Raw genomic sequence first — 27,172 nt, forward strand, 5'->3', positions numbered from 1 at the left:
ATTGAACGTCTTGCTTCCTCTAGTGGTAATTTGGTGTAACTACAGTTTCCCAAGATAAACTGGACATCTACTGAAGTTGTAGGAGCATCTTACCCCCAAAATACTGTATGTTCTCCCCCCGTCTCTCTCATACTGTGATAATTAACCAAGTGAAATATTATCCACAGCAGAACTTTTAGCCCTTTTCCCAGTATGCATCACTTTCCCATAGACAGGGCAGGGTTGGTAGAGGAATAGAATGAGACAGTGTCTGTGTGTATTTTGTGACTGTTCTTATGTCAGAAGATTTTGGAGTGAGTTAGAAGATTTTATTTAAAAATAAACGACTATTAAGTTCATCTGAGAGATTCTGATGTTATGTTTTATATTGATCCAAATGATATGGACCCTGATTTAACTTTCGTTGTTAATTTGTTTATTTTTCATGGAAGATTCTTTATCCATAAAATGAAGTGGGCAGAGAACAAACCCCTATTCACATGATTTGAGATAGAATTTTAACATTATTTAGACATTATCAGTACGTGTAAAAACAAGAAAGCAATACGCACCATAAAACTTTTAGACAAATTGAACATTTATCTTGATATGTAATACCCCTGTGTGTTACTTTTATGTACTCTTGTTTGTATATTTCTGTTTTAGTATTTGTTGTATTCATAATAAAAAAAATAATAAAAAAAAAAATAGAAAAAATAACAGTGTCTGTGTGTGTGGCTGTTGAAAAGCCTTTCCTTTAACCTGGTGCTGATTTCTCTCACAATATGTAGCCTATATTCTATGGTACATTAATCCATTATTCCTCAGAACAAACCTCTGCCCTCCACTGGTTGTTGGAAACAGGTGTATTGCATACATGGCCCAGTTTAATTCATGCAGGACATTTTCTAAATGTGATATAATTTGTCAGTTTGTGAATGGATCTTTACCTTATCTTTTTAAGAGTGACAGTGTCAAGGAGAGGTGTTCAGTTGGGCGGAAAAACCCCCGTTTTCTTAAACAGACTTTAGATGGGTAACTGATACTCCTACCGACTCACCCAAACTAAACAAGAGGTATATTGTGAGCAGCCCCCCTCTCATAGTAACATAAGTAAATACCATGTAATGCATCCGTGGAGTCAACCAGGGTGAGTGTCCATTCTGTGTCTAAGGTAACGAATGACTCTCTGCCACAGCTATGAGGGGCCATGTGAAACGGGTTAATGGCATGTGACTAGACCAGGCCAACTAGTTAAACCATGTGACACTGTGTCAGCTAACACCACACAAGAAGTCACTGTTTGAAATGGGCAGGGGGGATTACTAGACCTAGAACTTTATTTTACAGTTCACTATATGGGTATTTACATGACATTACGTATTATAACTCATAATAATAATTTTTTTAAATGATCTTCTCCACTAGATGGCAATCTCATATGAGTGATGTCCCCATCTTGCCCTGATCTATATCAAATTATATATCCAGCCAGCAGCTTTCTTTATTATTTTACAAACAGGATTTACTTTTAAAATAGAGATAAGAATCCTAGGTGAACAAACCAGTATGTTCCGCATGAAACCGAAAGGGTGAAACACGATCCTGCAGCACAACAGTTGGATCATTGATTTATTATTATTTTATTTAACTAGGCAAGTCAGTTAAGAACACATTCCTATTTACGATGACGGCCTACCAAAAGGCAAAAGGGCTTCTGCGGGGGGGGGGGGGAGGGGGGGGGGGGAGGGGGGGGGGGGATTAACAATACTAATATAGGACAAAACACACATCACGACAAGCGAGACACCACAACACTACATAAAGAGAGACCTAAGACGACAACATAGCATGGTAGCAACACATGACAACACAGCATGGCAGCAACACATGACAACACAGCATGGCAGCAACACATGAAAACACAGCATGGTAGCAACACATGAAAACATAGCATGGCAGCAACACATGAAAACACAGCATGGTAGCAACACATGACAACATAGCATGGCAGCAACACATGAAAACATAGCATGGCAGCAACACATGAAAACACAGCATGGTAGCAACACATGACAACATAGCATGGTAGCAACACATGAAAACACAGCATGGTAGCAACACATGAAAACACAGCATGGTAGCAACACATGAAAACACAGCATGGTAGCAACACATGAAAACACAGCATGGCAGCAACACATGAAAACATAGCATGGCAGCAACACATGAAAACACAGCATGGTAGCAACACATGACAACATAGCATGGCAGCAACACATGAAAACACAGCATGGTAGCAACACATGACAACATAGCATGGCAGCAACACATGAAAACACAGCATGGCAGCAACACATGAAAACATAGCATGGCAGCAACACATGAAAACACAGCATGGTAGCAACACATGAAAACACAGCATGGTAGCAACACATGAAAACACAGCATGGTAGCAACACATGAAAACACAGCATGGCAGCAACACATGAAAACACAGCATGGTAGCAACACATGAAAACACAGCATGGCAGCAACACATGAAAACATAGCATGGCAGCAACACATGAAAACACAGCATGGTAGCAACACAACATGACAACAACACAACACGGTAGCAGCACAAGACATGCACAAAACACAAACGTTATTGGGCACAGACAACAGTACAAAGGGCAAGAAGGTAGAGACAACAATATATTACGCGAAGCAGCCACAACTGTCAGTAAGAGTGTTCATGATTGAGTCTTTGAATGAAGAGATGGTGGCATTGTCATTTTGCTGTGAGATTCCTCTCCACTGTCCTCCTCAGCTTTCTCATAATTGAACTGAAGGTACACAAAACAGAGCCTGAACATAGGTTCACACATACATCCTACATCCACTCCAACAGCCAGGAGCATTATTTAATAGTCCCTTTCAGAAAGTCAGAAGACCCTTCTTCATATTTGTCCCTTACATGCAGTGTACCATGTTTACATGCAGTGTACCATGTTTACATACAGTGTACCATGTTTAAATGCAGGGTACCATGTTTACATACAGTATACCATGTTTAAATGCAGTGTACCATGTTTAAATGCAGTCTACCATGTTTAAATGCAGGGTACCATGTTTACATACAGTCTACCATGTTTAAATGCAGTCTACCATGTTTACATGCAGTGTACCATGTTTACATACAGTCTACCGTGTTTACATACAGTGTACCATGTTTACATGTAGTGTACCATGTTTACATACAGTCTACCATGTTTACATGCAGTGTACCATGTTTAAATGCAGTGTACCATGTTTAAATGCAGTGTACCATGTTTAAATGCAGTGTACCATGTTTACATACAGTGTACCATGTTTACATGCAGTGTACCATGTTTACATACAGTGTACCATGTTTAAATGCAGTGTACCATGTTTACATGTAGTGTACCATGTTTACATACAGTATACCATGTTTAAATGCAGTGTACCATGTTTAAATGCAGGGTACCATGTTTACATACAGTCTACCATGTTTAAATGCAGTGTACCATGTTTAAATGCAGGGTACCATGTTTAAATGCAGTGTACCATGTTTACATGCAGTGTACCATGTTTACATGCAGTGTACCATGTTTACATACAGTGTACCATGTTTAAATGCAGTGTACCATGTTTACATGTAGTGTACCATGTTTACATACAGTATACCATGTTTACATGTAGTGTACCATGTTCACATGCAGTGTACCATGTTTACATGCAGTGTACCATGTTTACATGCAGTGTACCATGTTTACATGCAGTGAGTGTGCAAACACTCTGTTTCCTCCAGTTGAAGTTGAATCCATGATCACAACTTACTGGTGTCTGGATTTCCCTTCATAGCTCCTGTTACACTTCACCCACAGAGGGATCCAAAACGATCCCCTCCACTAACAGATAGGAGAGAGGGGGACAGCTAGCACACAGCGCTCACCTGAAACCAAAGAGGCCTCTTGGAGGCTGGATCTGATTCTCCCTGTCTACTACTTTACCCCACTGACAAAAGGAGTAGTAACCTGCAAAATCCACCCAGACAACCAACACACATACAGAGAATAGATACATCTCTTGCTATTTCTTTATCACTTATTTCCCTGGAGAGTGGCTGTTCTTCTAAATGGTTTTAAACCACATTTGAGTGTTTTTTTCTTTCTTTTTCTCCTTTGCGTCTTTGATAAATTGACACAATTGTGTGCCCCCTTGTCTCCCAATGACTGTATGTTCTGGCTTCACTGGTTACAGGTAGATGCTAGGGCTGCTATATGAAGGTGCTGGGGTGTTGGGGCGCCGGAGGAACACAGAGGTGCTATTTCTGTTAAAGTTCATAGCAGGTCAACATCATGGTAAGGGGCGTTATGGAGCGCCCCGATTATGATTTAGGCCTAGTACCCTAGGATAACATAAATCATTCAATTACATTGCGGACTAAACTCTACGGTGAAGGAGTTCATCGTTAAGTTATTTCACCATGGAGTGGAGTTTAGTTCGCTATGTAATTACATAGCCGATCTAAATTATTCACGTGATATAGACAATTAGACATAGGGCAAATTCTTCCGCTTGTAAACTGCTGAAGCTTTTCCATAATAAACTTTTTCATTGAATTATCCAGGAGTAATTCGTCCGTAGAAGCCCAAATTCCCACGCAGACAGCCATTACTACTCCATACTCTCCGAGAAGGGAGGGAACAGCCACATGCATTGAGTGAAGTAGTTGAACAGCCACCCAGTGAGTATTGTAGTAGGGAAGTACTCGTTAGCGCACATTGTCGTCAGCGGTCGGCGCACAAACTCTGCGAGCATCCACTAGTCTCTCTGTTGCGTACGAGATCTGGAAGACCGAGGAGGAGAGTTCATCCCGCTACAGTCATCCATGGCTCTGTGCAACGGAGAAACCAAGGTCAGTCAAACAACGGCCTATGTGCCGCCATGGGAGCAACATATCCCGTTTCTTGTTTAATGTTTTGGCTGCGGTACATGGGCGCTGGGAGAGTCCCCGGTTAGCTACGGCCTGTGTCGTGTTTTCAGCAAACTTGCGGCGTGCGCGCTCCCCCGCCTGGGATGCCTGTCGCCTCGTCTTTTAAATGTATGTTTTTGGAGGGTTTTTAGAAACATCCAGCATACAGTGAATGTAACTTTTATGCCACTGTTGCATCTTTCATTGTGCACATATTGCTAGCTAGTTAGCTAGCAGAAGCCGCGTGGAATTTAGCCTAGCTAGCTAGCTGCCGCCGCACAGCTGGATATGTAGCTAACTGCAACGTTAGGTATAGTCCGATATATAGTTAACCCACACTAGCATAATAGCTAGCAATGCAGTTTCAGATTGTTGTGGACTTTATATCACGTTTAACCCGTATAGCAACAGTTAGAGATTTCGTGTTACGACCATTTACATTTGTTGGGTAATTTAACATAAATAATCGGGTTGACAGCTAACGCTAGATGGCTAACTATGACTTGTTAGCTAGCTAGCGCCCGGTCTCCAGTCTGTCCAGCCACCACAGTTGTGCCAACTGCAACATCGGCCAACCATCGTATTATTTTCATATCCACAAGTACTCCATTTTACCTTCCCAGGAAAACAGGCCCAGTATGAACACTCGGCATCGAAGCGGTTTTTATATTCAATGTTTTGGTGCTTTTATGGTGTCACTTGCCGTGCTTGATACACGAGCGAATGCCTGTTGTTTTTCATTGACGGAAGCACGTAGTGTCAGAAACCACGTGGGGACCCGCTGCTCTCTATTTCACAATGTACTTGAGTGGTGCATTTAATGTTTTGCCCATATCTAATGCCCAATGTAATGCATGAGAAATGTACAGTTTTGATAGGAATATTAAGCTTGTAAACCATAATGATGCTAAGACAATCTCCCTTGGTAATAACATTGACTGATCACATCAATTTATCAATGGCTGCCTACATCAATCATGCATAAGGGGCAGGCATATATATAAATATTTAACTGCAAAACGACTTGTGTAGATCTATCTATTCTAAAGTAACGTCCATTGGCTTGTGAATCCTGGCTAGAAACATCTATAGAGTCACTAGACATCTAAAAGGGTGGATTAAAGCATCCAAGTTTGGCATCCCTTACTTCACTTTACAGTCTAGCTGGCCCATACTGGACCTGGACAATCCTCTAGCTGGTCACTACTGGACCTGGGCAGTCCTCTAGCTGGTCACTACTGGACCTGGGCAGTCCTCTAGCTGGTCACTACTGGACCTGGGCAGTCCTCTAGCTGGTCACTACTGGACCTGGGCAGTCCTCTAGCTGGTCACTACTGGACCTGGGCAGTCCTCTAGCTGGTCACTACTGGACCTGCTAGAGGACTGCCCAGGTCCAGTAGTGGCCAGCTAGAGGACTGCCCAGGTCCAGTAGTGACCAGCTAGAGGACTGCCCAGGTCCAGTAGTGACCAGCTAGAGGACTGCCCAGGTCCAGTAGTGACCAGCTAGAGGACTGCCCAGGTCCAGTAGTGACCAGCTAGAGGACTGCCCAGGTCCAGTAGTGACCAGCTAGAGGACTGCCCAGGTCCAGTAGTGACCAGCTAGAGGACTGCCCAGGTCCAGTAGGGGCCAGCTAGAGGACTGCCCAGGTCCAGTAGGGGCCAGCTAGAGGACTGCCCAGGTCCAGTAGGGGCCAGCTAGAGGACTGCCCAGGTCCAGTAGTGGCCAGCTAGAGGACTGCCCAGGTCCAGTAGTGGCCAGCTAGAGGACCGCCCAGGTCCAGTAGTGACCAGCTAGAGGACCGCCCAGGTCCAGTAGTGACCAGCTAGAGGACTGCCCAGGTCCAGTAGTGACCAGCTAGAGGACTGCCCAGGTCCAGTAGTGACCAGCTAGAGGACTGCCCAGGTCCAGTAGTGACCAGCTAGAGGACTGCCCAGGTCCAGTAGTGACCAGCTAGAGGACTGCCCAGGTCCAGTAGTGACCAGCTAGAGGATTGTCCAGGTCCAGTATGGGCCAGCTAGACTGTAAAGTGAAGTAAGGGATGCCAAACTTGGATGCTTTAATCCACCCTTTTAGATGTCTAGTGACTCTATAGATGTTTCTAGCCAGGATTCACAAGCCAATGGACGTTACTTTAGAATAGATAGATCTACACAAGTCGTTTTGCAGTTAAATATTTATATATATGCCTGCCCCTTATGCATGATTGATGTAGGCAGCCATTGATAAATTGATGTGATCAGTCAATGTTATTACCAAGGGAGATTGTCTTAGCATCATTATGGTTTACAAGCTTAATATTCCTATCAAAACTGTACATTTCTCATGCATTACATTGGGCATTAGATATGGGCAAAACATTAAATGCACCACTCAAGTACATTGTGAAATAGAGAGCAGCGGGTCCCCACGTGGTTTCTGACACTACGTGCTTCCGTCAATGAAAAACAACAGGCATTCGCTCGTGTATCAAGCACGGCAAGTGACACCATAAAAGCACCAAAACATTGAATATAAAAACCGCTTCGATGCCGAGTGTTCATACTGGGCCTGTTTTCCTGGGAAGGTAAAATGGAGTACTTGTGGATATGAAAATAATACGATGGTTGGCCGATGTTGCAGTTGGCACAACTGTGGTGGCTGGACAGACTGGAGACCGGGCGCTAGCTAGCTAACAAGTCATAGTTAGCCATCTAGCGTTAGCTGTCAACCCGATTATTTATGTTAAATTACCCAACAAATGTAAATGGTCGTAACACGAAATCTCTAACTGTTGCTATACGGGTTAAACGTGATATAAAGTCCACAACAATCTGAAACTGCATTGCTAGCTATTATGCTAGTGTGGGTTAACTATATATCGGACTATACCTAACGTTGCAGTTAGCTACATATCCAGCTGTGCGGCGGCAGCTAGCTAGCTAGGCTAAATTCCACGCGGCTTCTGCTAGCTGGTCACTACTGGACCTGGGCAGTCCTCTAGCTGGCCACTACTGGACCTGGGCAGTCCTCTAGCTGGTCACTACTGGACCTGGGCAGTCCTCTAGCTGGTCACTACTGGACCTGGGCAGTCCTCTAGCTGGTCACTACTGGACCTGGGCAGTCCTCTAGCTGGTCACTACTGGACCTGGGCAGTCCTCTAGCTGGCCCCTACTGGACCTGGGCAGTCCTCTAGCTGGTCACTACTGGACCTGGGCAGTCCTCTAGCTGGTCACTACTGGACCTGGGCAGTCCTCTAGCTGGTCACTACTGGACCTGGGCAGTCCTCTAGCTGGTCACTACTGGACCTGGGCAGTCTTCTAGCTGGTCACTACTGGACCTGGGCAGTCCCCTAGCTGGCCCCTACTGGACCTGGGCAGTCCTCTAGCTGGTCACTACTGGACCTGGGCAGTCCTCTAGCTGGTCACTACTGGACCTGGGCAGTCCTCTAGCTGGTCACTACTGGACCTGGGCAGTCTTCTAGCTGGTCACTACTGGACCTGGGCAGTCCTCTAGCTGGCCCCTACTGGACCTGGGCGGTCCTCTAGCTGGTCACTACTGGACCTGGGCGGTCCTCTAGCTGGTCACTACTGGACCTGGGCGGTCCTCTAGCTGGCCACTACTGGACCTGGGCGGTCCTCTAGCTGGCCACTACTGGACCTGGGCAGTCCTCTAGCTGGCCCCTACTGGACCTGGGCAGTCCTCTAGCTGGCCCCTACTGGACCTGGGCAGTCCTCTAGCTGGCCCCTACTGGACCTGGGCAGTCCTCTAGCTGGTCACTACTGGACCTGGGCAGTCCTCTAGCTGGTCACTACTGGACCTGGGCAGTCCTCTAGCTGGTCACTACTGGACCTGGGCAGTCCTCTAGCTGGTCACTACTGGACCTGGGCAGTCCTCTAGCTGGTCACTACTGGACCTGGGCAGTCCTCTAGCTGGCCACTACTGGACCTGGGCGGTCCTCTAGCTGGTCACTACTGGACCTGGGCAGTTCTCTAGCTGGTCACTACTGGACCTGGGCAGTCCTCTAGCTGGTCACTACTGGACCTGGGCAGTCCTCTAGCTGGTCACTACTGGACCTGGGCAGTCCTCTAGCTGGCCCCTGGTTAGGCCTCTAGCTGGCCCCTGGTAAGGCCTCTAGCTGGCCCCTGGTTAGGCCTCTAGCTGGCCCCTGGTAAGGCCTCTAGCTGGCCCCTGGTTAGGCCTCTAGCTGGCCCCTGGTTAGGCCTCTAGCTGGCCCCTGGTAAGACCTCTAGCTGGCCCCTGGTAAGACCTCTAGCTGGCCCCTGGTAAGGCCTCTAGCTGGCCCCTGGTAAGGCCTCTAGCTGGCCCCTGGTAAGGCCTCTAGCTGGCCCCTGGTAAGGCCTCTAGCTGGCCCCTGGTAAGGCCTCTAGCTGGCCCCTGGTAAGACCTCTAGCTGGCCCCTGGTAAGGCCTCTAGCGTCTGTGTGACTCGTGATCCTCATGAGGGACTAAATGAGTGCATAACGTCTTTGAACGAGTGCCAAGTTTTGCAACACTTTTTTGAACACCCCTTGATAAAACCACTGTTGGGAATTTAGGCTGTTTTATCTTCATTCAAAACATCCCATGCTACCCTTGATGAGTCTATATGGCTGAAGGCTATTCCACACGTAGGCCTGTGTTGTTATCCTGATTGAGTGTACGTACATGGTCAGCACAGTGTGTGTGTGCATGTGTGTTCTTTCTCCCCCAGCTGGACATCAGCAGCGTTGAGCCTCAGAATGGTTCATGTGAGGGGGCGGTGGTCATCCTGGACGCCGGGGCTCAGTACGGCAAGGTGATTGACAGGCGGATCAGAGAGCTGTTTGTTCGCTCAGAGATCCTCCCACTAGAGACGCCAGCCTTCGCCATCAGAGAACAAGGCTTCAGGTGAGACTGACTGACAGCACACTTGCACCTGGGTTGGGATTTACAAGTCAACAAACCTGGACGGAACGTTTTGAAATGAATAAGAGAAATGCATATGGTGTGAAAGAGAGAGCACCTGTCAGAACAATAACACTAGTGTGATCATTTTTAAGATCTCCTCTTTCTGTCCATCGTCTTTGAAGTCTGTGGAGGAACACAGTTGTCAGGACAGCCTGAGAGAGTCTGCAGTTCTATATAAAAGTAAACAACGTTCTATATAAAAGGAACGCAGTGGTCAGGACAGCCTGAGAGAGTCTGCAGTTCTATATTAAAGTAAAAAAGTTCTATATAAAAGGAGCACAGTGGTCAGGAGAGCCTGCAGTTCTATATAAAAGTAAAAAAGTTCTATATAAAAGGAGCACAGTGGTCAGGACAGCCTGAGAGAGAGCCTGCAGTTCTATACAAAAGTAAACAAGTTCTATATAAAAGGAACACAGACCAGTGACTAGACTAAGCAGGTCTTTGTAAGTATGTTACATGTTTCTATATATTTTGTCTGACATTGAAGGGAGGGAGGGAGTGTTCACACAGCATTCTACTGCTTAGGACAGGTCCCCATCTCTGCAGAGGAGTGAGACTGAGAGATTTTTAGGAGACACTATTTTTCCATTACAGTTGGTGAAAATTATCACTCCACCCCTACAGAATAGATGCACCCACACCTTTTTTAGAAGGCTTCAGTTTAAACAGAGAAATTTCTGATCTATGGGCAGACTCTTTAACAGTCTCTTGTTTGTGTGTATGTTAGTCCTGAAAATGACTACTCTTGAGTATGGTAACATTTTAAATCCCATTTAGCAGAAGCTTTTATCCAAAGTGACGTAGTCATGAGTGCATACGGGTGGTCCCGGGAATCGAACCCACAACCCTGCCATTGCAAGCACCATGCTCTAACAACTGAGCCATACAGAAATAGATTGTTTGTCTTTGAATATTTCTCCTCCCTCGTTCTTCACTCTTTACTCCTTCCCCTTTTTCTCTCTCCAGAGCCATCATCATCTCTGGTGGTCCTAACTCTGTGTATGCTGAGGATGCCCCCTGGTTTGACCCTGCCATATTCACCATTGGAAAGCCTGTCCTGGGTATCTGTTATGGAATGCAGGTAGGAGGGTCCTGAGAAATACACATACAGCGCCTTTGGAAAGTATTGAGACCCATTGACTTTTTCCACATTGATAGGTTACAGGCTTATTCTAAATATATTTTTCCCCCTCAATCTATGCAAAATACCTCAATGACAGGAAAAAATTTTTTTTATTTTTTTTTATTTATTAAATGTTTGCTAATTTATTTAAAAATAAAAATGAAATGTACATAAGTATTCAGACCCTTTACTCAGTACTTTGTTGAAAAACTTTTGGCAGCGATTACAGCATCAAGTCTTCTTGGGTATGACACTACAAGCTTGGCACACCTGTATTTGGGGAGTTTCTCCCATTCTTCTCTGCAGATCCTCTCAAGCTCTGTCAGGTTGGATAGGGAGAGTTGCTGCACAGCTTTTTTCAGGTCTCTACAGAGATGTTCAATCGGGTTCAAGTCCGGGCTCTGGCTGGGCCACTCCGAGACTTCTCCCGAAGCCACTCATGCGTTGCCTTGGCTGTGTGCTTAGGGTCGTTGTCCTGTTGGCAGGTGAACCTTCACCCCAGTCTGAGGTCCTGAGAGCTCTGGAGCAGGATTTCATCAAGGATCTCTCTCTACTTTACTCCGTTCATCTTTCCCTCAATCCTGACTAGTCTCCTAGTCCCTGCCTCTGAAAAGAATCCCTACAGCATGATGCTGCCACCACCACCAATCTTGTTTCTCATTGTCTGATAGTCTTTAGGGGCCTTTTAGCAAACTCCAAGCAGGCTGTCGTGTGCCTTTTACTGAGGAGTAGCTTCCGCCTGGCCACTCTACTATAAAGGCCTGATTGGTGGAATGCTAAAGAGATGGTTGTCCTTCTGGAAGGTTTTCAAATCTCCACAGAGGAACTCTAGAGCTCTGTCAGAGTGACCATCGGGTTCTTGGTCACCTCCCTGACCAAGGCCCTTCTCCCTCGATTTGCCCGGCCGGCCAGCTCTAGGAAGAGCCTTGGTGGTTCCAAACTTCTTCCATTTAATGGAATGATGGAGGCCACTATGTTCTTGGGGATCTTCAATCCTGCAGACATTTTTTGGTACCCTTCCCCAGATCCGTGCCTCGACACAATCCTTTCTCTGAGCTTTACGGACAATTCCTTCGACCTCATGGCTTGGTTTTTGCTCTGACATGCACTGTCAACTGTTGGATCTTATATAGACAGCTGTGTGCCTTTCCAAATCATGTCCAATCAATTGAATTTACCACAGGTGGACTCCAATCAAGTTGTAGACAAATCTCAAGGTTGATCAATGGAAACAGAATGCACCTGTGCTAAATGTCGAGTCTCATAGCAAAGGATCTGAATACTTATGTAAATAAGGTATTTCTGTTTATAATTGTTAATAAATTAGCAACATATCTATAACCTGTTTTCACTTTGACATCGTGGGGTATTGGGTGTAGATTGATCTTTGTCATCGTGGGGTATTGTGTGTAGATTGATCTTTGTCATCGTGGGGTATTGGGTGTAGATTAATCTTTGTCATCGTGGGGTATTGGGTGTAGATTGATCTTTGTCATCGTGGGGTATTGTGTGTAGATTGATCTTTGTCATCGTGGGGTATTGGGTGTAGATTAATCTTTGTCATCGTGGGGTATTGGGTGTAGATTAATCCTGGTCATCGTGGGGTATTGGGTGTAGATTAATCTTTGTCATCGTGGGGTATTGGGTGTAGATTGATCTTTGTCATCGTGGGGTATTGGGTGTAGATTGATCTTTGTCATCGTGGGGTATTGGGTGTAGATTGATCTTTGTCATCGTGGGGTATTGGGTGTAGATTGATCTTTGTCATCGTGGGGTATTGGGTGTAAATTGATCTTTGTCATCGTGGGGTATTGGGTGTAGATTGATCTTTGTCATCGTGGGGTATTGGGTGTAGATTGATCCTGGTCATCGTGGGGTATTGGGTGTAGATTGATCTTTGTCATCGTGGGGTATTGGGTGTAGATTAATCTTTGTCATCGTGGGGTATTGGGTGTAGATTGATCCTGGTCATCGTGGGGTATTGGGTGTAGATTAATCTTTGTCATCGTGGGGTATTGGGTGTAGATTGATCCTGGTCATCGTGGGGTATTGGGTGTAGATTAATCTTTGTCATCGTGGGGTTTTGGGTGTAGATTAATCTTTGTCATCGTGGGGTATTGGGTATAGATTGATCCTGGTCATTGTGGGGTATTGGGTGTAAATTGATCCTGGTCATCGTGGGGTATTGGGTGTTGATTGATCCTGGTCATCGTGGGGTATTGGGTGTAGATTGCATAAAACTCGGGGTTCATGATTTCACCACCTACAGTCAATAACGGTGTGTCTAGACAGATCAATTGATAAAAATAAAATAAAACCTCACTAAGAATCACTTTCTTATGATCACATACAAATTTAAATGACATCTTTCAATCAATAAAACAAAACCCTGCAGATTGTAAGAGGCTAATGATCCGTTGTCCTCTCCTCAGATGATGAATAAAGTTTTTGGAGGAACAGTACACAGGAAGAGTGTGAGAGAGGATGGAGTGTTCAACATCGGACTGGACAACACCTGCTCTCTCTTCAGGTGGGTTAAGAAGAACTAAAGATTCTTCAGAGTAGGCAGCTAGAAAAGAGTTTCGCCAGAACCACTCAGAGACAAGATGTGACAGGGTAGGCTATTTCAAGAACAAGTGGTATTTTTTTTCCCCCCATTGGTTTGTCCCAGAGACATGTGTTTTGACGCCAACTGGACCAAAAAATTCCAACAGTCACATCGTTTCCCTGGCCGTCACACAAACACTCCAGAATAAGAAAACCACATTCCTCCCTCTCTCTCAGACATTACACACAGTTGGACACAAAGCACATTGAGTTCCAAAGGGCTTCTTAACAGCTTCTACCCCCAAGCTACAAGACTCCTGAACAGCTAATCAAATGGCCACCTGAACCTTTAGATTGATTTTATCCTTGCTACCACTTTTCCCCTCTGGTTCCAGATATGGGTGGAATTGTTTCATTGTGTGTGAGTGTACTTCCTGTCTGACCTTTGACTCTGTCTGTGACCTGATTGTTGTCAGGGGCCTGCAGAAAGAGGAGCCGGTGCTGTTGACTCATGGGGACAGTGTGGACAAGGTGGCCGATGGCTTCAAGGTGGTGGCCCAGTCAGGGAGCATCATTGCAGGTAAGCATTCTGGGAAAGGATCCTGGGCCTGCAGGAAAATGTATATTTATTCTAATTTAGTCTACCACCATACTTCCCTAAGTTCAGTCAATTCCACAATATGATAATGAAGACTTTTGGCCCTCAATGCTCTTCTTCTCCCTTGTCTTTGACCATTCCAAACCTCACCGCTGCCCCCCCACCCCGTTTGTTGTCTGACAGGTATTGCCAACGAGCAGAAGAAACTGTACGGGACCCAGTTTCACCCGGAAGTGGACCTGACAGAGCGGGGCACAGAGATATTACGTAACTTCCTGTTTGAAATAGCCGGCTGCACTTCCAACTTCACCGTCCAGAACCGCCAGCAGTCCTGCATCACAGAGATCCAGGAGAAAGTTGGCAAGTCCAAAGTACTGGTGAGAAATCTACAGTATGGTTAGATGCAGTATGTGGGTACAGTATATGCCCCATAGTATAGAACATAAAGACCCTGGGAGGGGAGGGCGTAGTACATTCATCTGAGCTATTAAACACTAAATTAGACAGTGATATTGAACTGTGTTCTCTGCGGAAACGATGTGATCAACTCTCTGCTCCCAGAAAGTGGGTTGTCCCTCCAGAGAGAAGAAAATGGGAGGGGGAGAGAAACAGAGATGAGAGAAACAGAGACTCTGTGTGTTGAAGTCATTCTAGTTCTATTGATTGACATGTCTGGTCCAAATGTTGTCCCCAGGTTCTGCTGAGTGGCGGGGTGGACTCCACGGTGTGTACGGCCCTGCTGAACAAAGCTCTGAACAAGGAGCAGGTGATCGCGGTACACATCGACAATGGCTTCATGAGGAAAAGAGAGAGCCAGAGCGTTGAGGAGGCCCTCACCAAACTGGGCATCAACCTCAAAGGTGAGAGGTCAATCCAAACTGGGCATCAATCTCAAAGGTGAGAGGTCAATCCAAACTGGGCATCAATCTCAAAGGTGAGAGGTCAATCCAAACTGGGCATCAACCTAAAAGGTGAGAGGTCAATCCAAACTGGGCATCAACCTCAAAGGTGAGAGGTCCAGTTAGGAGTCAACCTCAAAGGTGAGAGGTCAAGCCAAGCTGGTGTCCGACATATGTCCAGAATGGACTCAAATGTAGCATTGTGGAATGTAGCTGTCAGCCTTCAACCAGACCATACATGTGTATATATAAAACATTTAAAAATTGCACTCATAAAAGTTTTAAAAGAATATACAGATTTCAAATGTTATATTAGTGGCTATGTGTTGTAACAATGTGCAAGTAGTTGAAGCATGAAAGGGAAAATAAATAAACAGAGTAAATATATGTTGTATTTACAATGTTGTTTGTTTTCTACTGGTTGCCCTTTTCTCATGGCAACGGGCCACATCTTACTGCTGTAATGTCACACTGCTGTATTTCACCTAACAGATATGAGAGTTTAACATTGTTTGATTTGTTTACAAATTCTTTGTGGGTCTGTGTGATCTCTCTAGTGGTGAACGCAGCACACACCTTCTATAACGGCACGACGACCCTGCCCATCTCCGACGAAGACCGGACGCCACGGAAACGCATCAGCAAGACCCTCAACATGACCACCAACCCTGAGGAGAAGAGGAAGATCATCGGAGACACCTTCGTCAAGGTACTGCCTGTCTGTTATCGGTTGACGATGACAACGGTTAGAGGATTCTAATATGCCACAACAATGGATCAGCTATGGTAGTTATAGCAACGGTGCTGGTAATTAGAAATGGCGCTGGTCCCATGAATCTGTTTATTTTCAAATAACTTCCACATGGAATCATAACTTGTCCTAACCTTTATCTTCGACCTAGTCTGTTATCTGTATATGTCTGTGAGTTTGTCTGTCCCCCTTAAAAAATATTTACAAAAATCAAGACTATTGAATGGACTTCCTTTGTTGTGTGATTGGCGTCTGTAGGTGGCCAATGAGGTGATAGGTGAGATGAACCTGAAGCCGGAGGAGGTGTTCCTAGCCCAGGGCACCCTGAGGCCAGATCTCATAGAGAGTGCTTCTCATCTCGCCAGCGGCAAAGCAGAGGTCATCAAAACACACCACAACGACACAGAGCTCATCCGCAAGCTCAGAGACGAGGTACACACACACACACACACACACACACACACACACACACACACACACACACACACACACACACACACACTGAAACAAACTTCCAACACAACCTTGTTGAACCACCTCTGGCTCTTCTGTTTGTCTCAAGTCTCAAGTCATGTCCCAAGTAGAGAACTGGTTGAGTCAAGTTCAAGTCCTGCATTCTATAAGCAAGTCAACTCTCAAGTTAAAAAAACAACAACATCTAAACAGTCAATGACTTTTTCCAACCACAAATCTTTGTCAATTTTTGAGGTTACCAGACAGCCATTTTCAATATTTTGTCTACAACAAATTCCAAATGCTATGCTAGTAATTGTTTCTTGATGCCTCATTGCTGGTGAGCTTGCAAAGTAAATAGTTCATATTCGTGATGACCAATTTTTATTTATTTTGGAGCTGCGTGTTTATTTATTATGGCAATCCTCTCTCTCCAAAAATGTGACTTTCGTGCTGCACCCGATCCTATATCTGTACAGCAATCTATACTCTTGCCTTGTGGTTTTCAGACTTTAGTCCCACAACCCCTAAACATAGACCTAACTGAAACATAGACCTAACTGAAACATAGACCTAACTGAAACATAGACCTAACTGAAACATAGACCTAACTGAAACATAGACCTGACTGAAACATAGACCTGACTGAAACATAGACCTGACTGAAACATAGACCTGACTGAAACATAGACCTGACTGAAACATAGACCTACCTGAAACATAGACCTGACTGAAACATAGACCTGACTGAAACATAGACCTACCTGAAACATAGACCTACCTGAAACATAGACCTGACTGAAACATAGACCTGACTGAAACATAGACCTACCTGAAACATAGACCTACCTGAAACATAGACCTGACTGAAACATAGACCTGACTGAAACATAGACCTGACTGAAACATAGACCTGACTGAAACTAGACCTGACTGAAACATAGACCTACCTGAAACATAGACCTGACTGAAACATAGACCTAACTGAAACATAGACCTAACTGAAACATAGACCTAACTGAAACATAGACCTAACTGAAACATAGACCTAACTGAAACATAGACCTGACTGAAACATAGACCTGACTGAAACATAGACCTGACTGAAACATAGACCTGACTGAAACATAGACCTACCTGAAACATAGACCTGACTGAAACATAGACCTACCTGAAACATAGACCTACCTGAAACATAGACCTGACTGAAACATAGACCTACCTGAAACATAGACCTACCTGAAACATAGACCTACCTGAAACATAGACCTGACTGAAACATAGACCTGACTGAAACATAGACCTACCTGAAACATAGACCTACCTGAAACATAGACCTACCTGAAACATAGACCTGACTGAAACATAGACCTGACTGAAACATAGACCTGACTGAAACTAGACCTGACTGAAACATGAAAATAATCAATGAGATCACCTGCTAGCCTGTTGTTGTGGTGATGTGTCTGTAGCAGATTGCTAAACATTACTTTATATGGATTATATATATATGTGTATATATATATGATATTTTGTTTTTGCCAGGTAAAACCGGAGAAAATATATTAAATAACCCGCCTTTGTGAGACAAATGCTGATGACGGGTCATTGGTCAAGTTGCGCCACGTTTTGGTTCTCAAACACAGATTAGATGTTTTTGAAACAAGAATTTGGTGCTTATGTTATTCACCAGATCGAATAAGCAAAGGTATAAATAACTAGCCTATTAAAATATTCACTTTCACACTTCCCCCAAGACCTCACTGTGCTAGCTCACCTGACCTGTGTTGATTGACAGTTTGCGTTTCACTAGGCGATCTGTTGTTGTTTTTTACAAGTGAGATTCTGTCTCTGGCTGCGTGGAGAGTAATCCACGGATGCTCGGTGACACAAAATGAGTGACATTACGTTCCAAAACCTGGCCAGATAATCAAGTCACGAGTCTCAAGTCAAAGCCGAGTCTGGCTTTATTTTATTTCTTATTTTAAGTCTAGTTTCAAGTCATGAAATTGGTGACTCGAGTCCACACCTCAGGTTTGAGCTCTCCTCTCTCACTCCCTCCAGGGAAAAGTCATTGAGCCGCTGAAGGACTTCCATAAGGATGAGGTTCGGGCACTGGGCAGAGAACTGGGACTGCCAGAGGACATTGTCTGTCGACACCCTTTCCCTGGTCAGTACCCCACCGTACACACGGGACAGAACGTTATATATATAGTCATGGAACATTTAGAACCAACACAGAATAGAATGTTATATATAGTCATGGAACATTTAGAACCAACATGGAGAATAGCAGAAGTATGGCTGTGATGTTAACCTCATCCTCTCCTGTAGGTCCTGGCCATCAGAGTGATCTGTGATGTTAACCTCATCCTCTCCTGTAGGTCCTGGCCATCAGAGTGATCTGTGATGTTAACCTCATCCTCTCCTGTAGGTCCTGGCCATCAGAGTGATCTGTGATGTTAACCCTCTCCTGTAGGTCCTGGCCATCAGAGTGATCTCTGTGATGTTAACCTCATCCTCTCCTGTAGGTCCTGGCCATCAGAGTGATCTGTGATGTTAACCTCATCCTCTCCTGTAGGTCCTGGCCTGGCCATCAGAGTGATCTGTGATGTTAACCTCATCCTCTCCTGTAGGTCCTGGCCATCAGAGTGATCTGTGATGTTAACCCTCTCCTGTAGGTCCTGGCCATCAGAGTGATCTCTGTGATGTTAACCTCATCCTCTCCTGTAGGTCCTGGCCATCAGAGTGATCTGTGATGTTAACCTCATCCTCTCCTGTAGGTCCTGGCCTGGCCATCAGAGTGATCTGTGATGTTAACCCTCTCCTGTAGGTCCTGGCCTGGCCATCAGAGTGATCTGTGATGTTAACCTCATCCTCTACTGTAGGTCCTGGCCATCAGAGTGATCTGTGATGTTAACCCTCTCCTGTAGGTCCTGGCCATCAGAGTGATCTCTGTGATGTTAACCTCATCCTCTCCTGTAGGTCCTGGCCTGGCCATCAGAGTGATCTGTGATGTTAACCTCATCCTCTCCTGTAGGTCCTGGCCTGGCCATCAGAGTGATCTGTGATGTTAACCTCATCCTCTCCTGTAGGTCCTGGCCTGGCCATCAGAGTGATCTGTGCAGACGAGCCCTACATCTGTAAGGACTTTGCTGAGACCAACAACATCCTCAAGATCATCACAGACTTCTCTGCCATGGTCAAAAAGGTCAGAGAGCATCACTAGTCTATGACAGGAACATGGGGGTAATAACAGAGTTGGTCTCAATTCCATTTCAATTTGAAACCAACTTCATTGTGACATCAAATTCTAGAATGGACTGTAGATGGAATTGACCCCAACTGTCCTTCTTTATGTACCAACATGCTGATAACTAACTCTAGTATGTCAGACTATCTAATAATAATAATCATAACTTCCTCTGTCCCTCCAGCCCCACACGCTGCTGCAGAGAGTGAAGTCGTGTATATCAGACGAGGAGGAGGAGAAACTCCTGCAGATTACCAGTGTTCATTCACTCAATGCCTTCCTGCTGCCAATCAAGACTGTGGGAGTCCAGGTAACACACTTTATACAGTGTTCTCACACTCGGCACTGCTCGACCACGAGGCTGCTCTGTCTGTCTGTCTGAATGTGACCTCTGACTTCTATAAATGGACGGGTGGTCCTGGGAAAATTGATCCCAATATCCTGGCGTTGCAAGAGCCACGCTTTATCAAGTGAGTGACAGAGGAACCACTGATCTACAGTTATCTACTGGTCACCTGACTGAGGCCTTGCTTAATGGTCTGACTGCTCGTCTATAGTAGAGCAGGAATAGATGGATTTATCCTGATTCTTAGTGCTGAGTGATTTGAGGTTGGTTCGGATTTGCAAAAAAAACAAACACAGTTTTCAATTTCGGTTTAGATTTTTTTTAACAATAGGTTAAAGGCATTGTGGGTGGAATGTTGTAAGAACACCTAATGAAACAATTGATGGTAGTGGCCATTACTGCCACTAACCATCATTTATTCACATTACTTTACTCAAATAAAATATTTTTGATTCTGTATATTACATATTTGTTATTAGTATGATGATGACTTTATTATTTCATAAAAACCCCAGTGATTGTTGGCTAGTGACTGCCTTTTGTAGCTTATCACTATAAAGCTGTCCTGAGTGGCGCAGCGGTCTAAGGCACTGCATCTCAGTGCAAGAGACGTCACTATAATACCTGGTTAGAAACCAGGCTGTATCACATCCGGCTTTGATTGGGAGTCCCAAAGGGCGGCGCGCAATTGGCCCGGCGTCGTCCGGGTTTGGCCGGAGTAGGCCGTCACTGTAAATAAGAATTTGTTCTTTACTGTCTTGCCTAGTTAAATAAAATAAATTCGCATTACTTTAATTTCAGTTGTGTATGTAATTGTTGCTTCTGTCCGTCTTCTCGCCCCAACCTGGGCTCGAACCAGGGACCCTCTGAACACATCAACAACGGCCTCCCACCAAGCATTTGTTACCTATCGCTCCACAAAAGCCGCTGCGCTTGCAGAGCACGGGAAACTGCTTCAAGGTCTCAGAGCGAGTGATGTCACCGATTTTGAAACGCTACTAGCAGGCACCGCTAACTAGCTAGCCATTTCACACTGGTTACATTTATTTCTATCAACTGTAATGGGCTGTATGTGTCTGCCTAATTACTTTACCTAGGCTCTGTGGTCAACAGCACCCGTTATGACACAGTGAACTATATGTGTCTGTTCTTCCATCTGTTTTTTGGGGGGGGAATTCAGACAAGCTGTTTGTATTAAAGGAGAAATCCATAGTGGCTACATTGTAGAACAGTACAAACCTCAAGTCTCCTTCTTCTTTGTGTCCCTCTTTGACAGTGTGGTGTAGCTAGGTCTAATGTTAGCCTGTGGTTTGGCTTCTGACGCCAGGACTGTTATTCCTTCACTGAGCAGCCATGTCAAGACTAGTTTGACACTCCCTGTTATTCCTTCACTGAGCAGCCATCTCCCTCTCACTATAACATGAGGACACTGCTACTGTCAGGGCTGAGTAGGTGAAACTCTCCCCTACTCACTGATACCGTGTCAGAGAACATTAAAAAAAAATCCTAGTTAGGATTGGGGCAGGTTAATCTGATCCTAGATCTATGGTTAGGGGCAATGTCTGTTTGGCCTCTCAGCGGTGTCAAATGGTATTTTGGACATTTACTTAATTTCCTTCGGCCCCAGGTTGTCGTGGCTACACAATGTTTCGTTTATTTGACAAGTGCATGCTCCGCCCATTCAGTAGTGCGTGTGTCTCCCCCTCACTTCCTGCTAAAAGCCACAGAGGACTAAATTTACCCCAGAAGGAGTGAGTGACTGTGTGTGTTGGTAACGGTGGGCAGGAGAGACGCTGCAGTATAAACAGAAGGGCGTATTATTCTCTGGAGTTAGGCTGAGAGAAGAGGGAAATAACAAAGGCCTCAAATCCCCCAGAGTCTGTTTAACGAAGTCTAAATGTGAAAGGGTTAGGGTTAGGGTTACCCTGACCCCAATAGATCACTTCTGATGAATCATCCCAGTAATGAAGTGTTGGTCAATAGAGAACCTCTGTAGCATACAGAACTGGTCTGTGACTGTCGGTACTATAGCTGTGTGGGGGGTGACTGTCGGTACTATAGCTGTGTGGGGGGTGACTGTCGGTACTATAGCTGTGTGGGGGGTGACTGTCGCTACTATAGCTGTGTGGGGGTGACTGTCGCTACTATAACTGTGTGGGGGGGTGACTGTCGGTACTATAACTGTGTGGGGGGGTGACTGTCGGTACTATAGCTGTGTGGGGGGTGACTGTCGGTACTATAGCTGTGTGGGGGGTGACTGTCGCTACTATAGCTGTGTGGGGGGTGACTGTCGCTACTATAGCTGTGTGGGGGGGTGACTGTCGCTACTATAGCTGTGTGGGGGGGTGACTGTCGCTACTATAGCTGTGTGGGGGGGTGACTGTCGCTACTATAGCCGTGTGGGGGGTGACTGTCGGTACTATAGCCGTGTGGGGGGTGACTGTCGGTACTATAGCCGTGTGGGGGGTGACTGTCGGTACTATAGCCGTGTGGGGGGTGACTGTCGGTACTATAGCCGTGTGGGGGGTGACTGTCGGTACTATAGCTGTGTGGGGGGTGACTGTCGGTACTATAGCTGTGTGGGGGGTGACTGTCGGTACTATAGCTGTGTGGGGGGTGACTGTCGGTACTATAGCTGTGTGGGGGGTGACTGTCGGTACTATAGCTGTGTGGGGGGTGACTGTCGGTACTATAGCTGTGTGGGGGGTGACTGTCGGTACTATAGCCGTGTGTGTGGGGGGTGACTGTCGGTACTATAGCCGTGTGTGTGGGGGGTGACTGTCGGTACTATAGCCGTGTGTGTGGGGGGTGACTGTCGGTACTATAGCCGTGTGGGGGGTGACTGTCGCTACTATAGCCGTGTGGGGGGGTGACTGTCGCTACTATAGCCGTGTGGGGGGGTGACTGTCGCTACTATAGCCGTGTGGGGGGTGACTGTCGGTACTATAGCTGTGTGGGGGGTGACTGTCGGTACTATAGCCGTGTGTATGGGGGGTGACTGTCGGTACTATAGCCGTGTGTATGGGGGGTGACTGTCGGTACTATAGCCGTGTGTATGGGGGGTGACTGTCGGTACTATAGCCGTGTGGGGGTGACTGTCGGTACTATAGCCGTGTGGGGGGTGACTGTCGCTACTATAGCCGTGTGGGGGGGTGACTGTCGCTACTATAGCCGTGTGGGGGGGTGACTGTCGCTACTATAGCCGTGTGGGGGGGTGACTGTCGGTACTATAGCTGTGTGGGGGGTGACTGTCGGTACTATAGCTGTGTGGGGGGTGACTGTCGGTACTATAGCCGTGTGTATGGGGGGTGACTGTCGGTACTATAGCCGTGTGTATGGGGGGTGACTGTCGGTACTATAGCCGTGTGGGGGGTGACTGTCGCTACTATAGCCGTGTGGGGGTGACTGTCGCTACTATAGCCGTGTGGGGGGGTGACTGTCGCTACTATAGCCGTGTGGGGGGGTGACTGTCGCTACTATAGCTGTGTGGGGGGGTGACTGTCGCTACTATAGCTGTGTGGGGGGGTGACTGTCGCTACTATAGCTGTGTGGGGGTGACTGTCGGTACTATAGCCGTGTGTATGGGGGGTGACTGTCGGTACTATAGCCGTGTGTATGGGGGGTGACTGTCGGTACTATAGCCGTGTGTATGGGGGTGACTGTCGGTACTATAGCCGTGTGTATGGGGGTGACTGTCGGTCATATAGCCGTGTGTGTGGGGGTGACTGTCGGTCTTATAGCCGTGTGTGTAGGGGGGTGACTGTCGGTACTATAGCAGCGTGTGTAGGGTGACTGTCGATCCTATAGCTGTGTGTAGGGTGACTCTCGGTCCTATAGCCATGTGTGTAGGGTGACTGTCGGTACTATAGCAGCGTGTGTATGGTGACTGTAGGTACTATAGCTGTGTGTAGGGTGACTGTCGGTACTTTAGCCATGTGTGTAGGGTGACTGTCGATACTATAGCCATGTGTGTAGGGTGACTGTCGGTACGATAGCCGTTTGGGTGTAGGGTGACTGTCGGTACGATAGCCGTTTGGGTGTAGGGTGACTGTCGGTACTATAGCCATGTGTGTGTGTGGGGTGACTGTCGGTACTATAGCCGTGTGTGTGTGGGGTGACTGTCGGTGTTATAGCTGTGTGGGGGGGTGACTGTCGGTTTTGTAGTCGTGTGTAGGGTGACTGTCGGTACTAAAGCTATGTGTGTGGGGTCACCAGTAAAGAGGCTCCTAACCTGTTCTCTCTCTGTGTGTAAGGTGACTGTCGGTCCTATAGCTATGTGTGTGGGGTCACCAGTAAAGAGGCTCCTAACCTGTTCTCTCTCTGTGTGTAGGGTGACTGTCGGTCCTATAGCTATGTGTGTGGGGTCACCAGTAAAGAGGCTCCTAACCTGTTCTCCCTCTGTGTGTCTGTGTGTAGGGTGACTGTCGGTCCTATAGCTATGTGTGTGTCGTCACCAGTAAAGAGGCTCCTAACCTGTTCTCTCTCTGTGTGTAGGGTGACTGTCGGTCCTATAGCTATGTGTGTGGGGTCACCAGTAAAGAGGCTCCTAACCTGTTCTCTCTCTGTGTGTAGGGTGACTGTCGGTCCTATAGTTATGTGTGTGGGGTCACCAGTAAAGAGGCTCCTAACCTGTTCTCTCTCTGTGTGTAGGGTGACTGTCGGTCCTATAGCTATGTGTGTGGGGTCACCAGTAAAGAGGCTCCTAACCTGTTCTCTCTCTGTGTGTCTGTGTGTAGGGTGACTGTCGGTCCTATAGCTATGTGTGTGGGGTCACCAGTAAAGAGGCTCCACACTGGGAATCCCTCATGTTCCTGGCCAGACTCATCCCTCGCATGTGCCACACCATCAACAGGTAACACACACACAGTAGATGTTAGTAGATGAAGTAGAACCAGTTACTGCTAGCAGGAAGCCATATGGACCGGCTTTCCTCTCTCCCGCCTCTCTCCAGAGTTGTGTATGTATTTGGGTCCCATGTGAAGGAGCCCCCCACAGACATCACCCCCACCTTCCTGACCACGGGCGTTCTCAGCACACTCAGACAGGCCGACTTCGTGGCCCACTCCATCCTCAGAGAGTCTGGTAAGTGGTTTCCTGCTTCAGGGGGGGGGGGTGGGGGCAGAATGCCAGGTAGCGGGGATTATAGTATAGAAATAGAATGTATAGATCTCAAGTGATGTTTTAGGTTATTCCAATATCCAAGTGGACGTTAGTATTCAAATACTTGTGTGAGATGATAAAAAAATGATAGGCCTTTTTTTAACACAAAGGCTTTTTCTAAATTGTAAATATCTATGTGACATTGTTACATATAATGATATACCATGACATTATTAATGTAATTATGTAATTAAACAACTCACTTTTCAGTGTAGTTTTTTTTTTGTGCCGTGCGTGGCAGTCGACCGGTAGCCTTCAACGTGTAGCTTGTCAATTATGTTGGCCAATCAAAGAGGTTCACTGTGTAGCAAGTAGAGTGAGCGTTCACTAGTGCGATGGGGGGGGGGGGGGGGGGGGGGGGGGGTACACAATTTAAAAGTTAATAATGAGTAAGCTACAATGAGTAACCAATAGGTAGGCTGTGGTTTTACTGAATGGGCTTGGGGAGAAGGCACAGTATGTGGCGTCAATTAGCCTCGCTATCTTCTCTAGGCTACTCCAGTCAAGACAGACACTGTTACACGGGGTGATAAATAACATTGTGGCTGCTACAAGTTAGCTAGTGTTGCGTTGGCGTCTCTCTCCCTCCGTCTGCTTGATCCCGTCACACCACCACATCTGCAGTTGCATGGCCAGAGTCTCTCCCTTTGCACAGCAGTGCTAAAGTTTAAAACAAAAGACACGTGTATCAGATATCCAACAAAAATTCATGATACTATTTCAATAGTGAAATGATTTCAAACTCCCATGCCTGTAGAACACAGTTCTTTTATGACCTGTTCGTTGCTAACCCTGTCTGCTGTGGTAACTCGGTGCCCTCTTTCTCCCAGGTTACTCTGGGAAGATCAGTCAGATGCCGGTCATCCTGACCCCGCTGCACTTTGACCGCGATTCCTCACAGAGGCAGCCGTCCTGTCGGCGCTCTGTGGTCGTCAGAACGTTCATCACCAGCGACTTCATGACCGGGATACCGGCCACGCCCGGAAAGCACATCCCGGAGGAGGTACTGCGGCGAGCCACCGGATGGGGATTAGACAGACAGACATTGTTCTATTGCTCTCAGTGCAGATGTTTAAACCAGTCTCCAGTTTTAACCCTTTTCTCTTCTTCGCTTGTATTATCTGTCATGTCTCCCCAGGTGGTGCTGAAGATGGTGAATGAGATCAAGAAGATCCCTGGCATCTCCCGGGTGATGTTTGACCTGACCTCCAAACCCCCCGGCACCACAGAGTGGGAGTAGAGCTCATAGAGAGAGAAGGGAAAGAGAGCGAGAGAGAGAAGGGAGGTGTGGTGAGCTCCTCCTCCTTTCTTTCCCTCTCCTAACACCTCCACACTCCCCTAGCCTGCCCCCCTTCCTCCCAGTCTCACCCCTCCTTTCCTACTTTCGTTCCCTCTCCTAACACCTCCACACTCCCCTAGCCTGCCCCCCTTCCTCCCAGTCTCACCCCTCCTCTCCTACTTTCGTTCCCTCTGCTAACACCGACCCCCCCCCCCCCCCCCAGTCTCACCCCTCCTCTCCTACTTTCTTTCCCTCTCCTAACACCTCCACGCTCCCCTCCCAGTCTCACCCCTCCTCTCCTACTTTCTTTCCCTCTCCTAACACCTCCACACTCCCCTAGCCTGCCCCCCTTCCTCCCAGTCTCACCCCTCCTCTCCTACTTTCGTTCCCTCTGCTAACACCGACCCCCCCCCCCCCCCCCCCAGTCTCACCCCTCCTCTCCTACTTTCTTTCCCTCTCCTAACACCTCCACGCTCCCCTCCCAGTCTCACCCCTCCTCTCCTACTTTCTTTCCCTCTCCTAACACCTCCACACTCCCCTAGCCTGCCCCCCTTCCTCCCAGTCTCACCCCTCCTCTACTACTTTCGTTCCCTCTGCTAACACCCCCCCCCCCCCCCTTCCCAGTCTCACACCTCCTCTCCTACTTTCGTTCCCTCTCCTAACACCTCCACACTCCCCCCCCCCCCCCCCCCCGTAGAACATTCCCATGGAAAGCAGGCAGTACTGTGATCAGCGCACACTTGAAGCTGCCACTCTGCCCCCCCCCCCCCCCCCCCCCCTCCCTGTTTATTTTTTGGGGAGGGGTGGTTGAATAGATGTGATGACTATTCAACCATCTTTTTGGATCCGTTTCTTCGTGCGGGACGATACATTTTTT

At 46.7% G+C, this 27,172-nt stretch overlaps 1 protein-coding gene and 1 long non-coding RNA gene across 2 annotated transcripts; one reads left to right on the forward strand and one right to left on the reverse strand.

Moving 5' to 3' along the window:
- Positions 1-2,852: 2,852 nt before the first annotated feature.
- Positions 2,853-5,725, reverse strand: LOC129831684 (uncharacterized). The gene is made up of 2 exons (XR_008755802.1): positions 5,576-5,725; positions 2,853-4,882 (listed from the first exon to the last, which is right to left on the reverse strand). It is a non-coding gene; the product is annotated as an uncharacterized LOC129831684 (long non-coding RNA).
- Positions 4,819-26,508, forward strand: LOC129831683 (GMP synthase [glutamine-hydrolyzing]-like). The gene is made up of 16 exons (XM_055895047.1): positions 4,819-4,903; positions 9,651-9,826; positions 10,853-10,967; positions 13,442-13,539; positions 14,033-14,136; positions 14,338-14,531; positions 14,849-15,014; positions 15,611-15,762; positions 16,063-16,236; positions 18,322-18,427; positions 19,353-19,468; positions 19,695-19,820; positions 24,593-24,708; positions 24,808-24,938; positions 25,847-26,019; positions 26,155-26,508. The coding sequence occupies exons 1-16, from the start codon at positions 4,877-4,879 to the stop codon at positions 26,254-26,256; spliced, it is 2,076 nt and encodes a 691-aa protein (XP_055751022.1). The 5' UTR covers positions 4,819-4,876; the 3' UTR covers positions 26,257-26,508.
- The last annotated feature ends 664 nt before the right edge of the window (positions 26,509-27,172 follow it).

This window comes from Salvelinus fontinalis, chromosome 33 (assembly GCF_029448725.1).
Source record: "Salvelinus fontinalis isolate EN_2023a chromosome 33, ASM2944872v1, whole genome shotgun sequence".
Taxonomy (NCBI): domain Eukaryota; kingdom Metazoa; phylum Chordata; class Actinopteri; order Salmoniformes; family Salmonidae; genus Salvelinus; species Salvelinus fontinalis.

Coding starts and splice junctions, on each gene's coding strand:
- LOC129831683 (XM_055895047.1), top strand. CDS start 4,877: ATGGCTCTGTGCAACGGAGAAACCAAG. Junction 14,137..14,337: donor GTCAGGGAGCATCATTGCAG/GTAAGCATTCTG, acceptor GTTGTCTGACAG/GTATTGCCAACGAGCAGAAG. Junction 24,939..25,846: donor CTCCATCCTCAGAGAGTCTG/GTAAGTGGTTTC, acceptor TCTTTCTCCCAG/GTTACTCTGGGAAGATCAGT.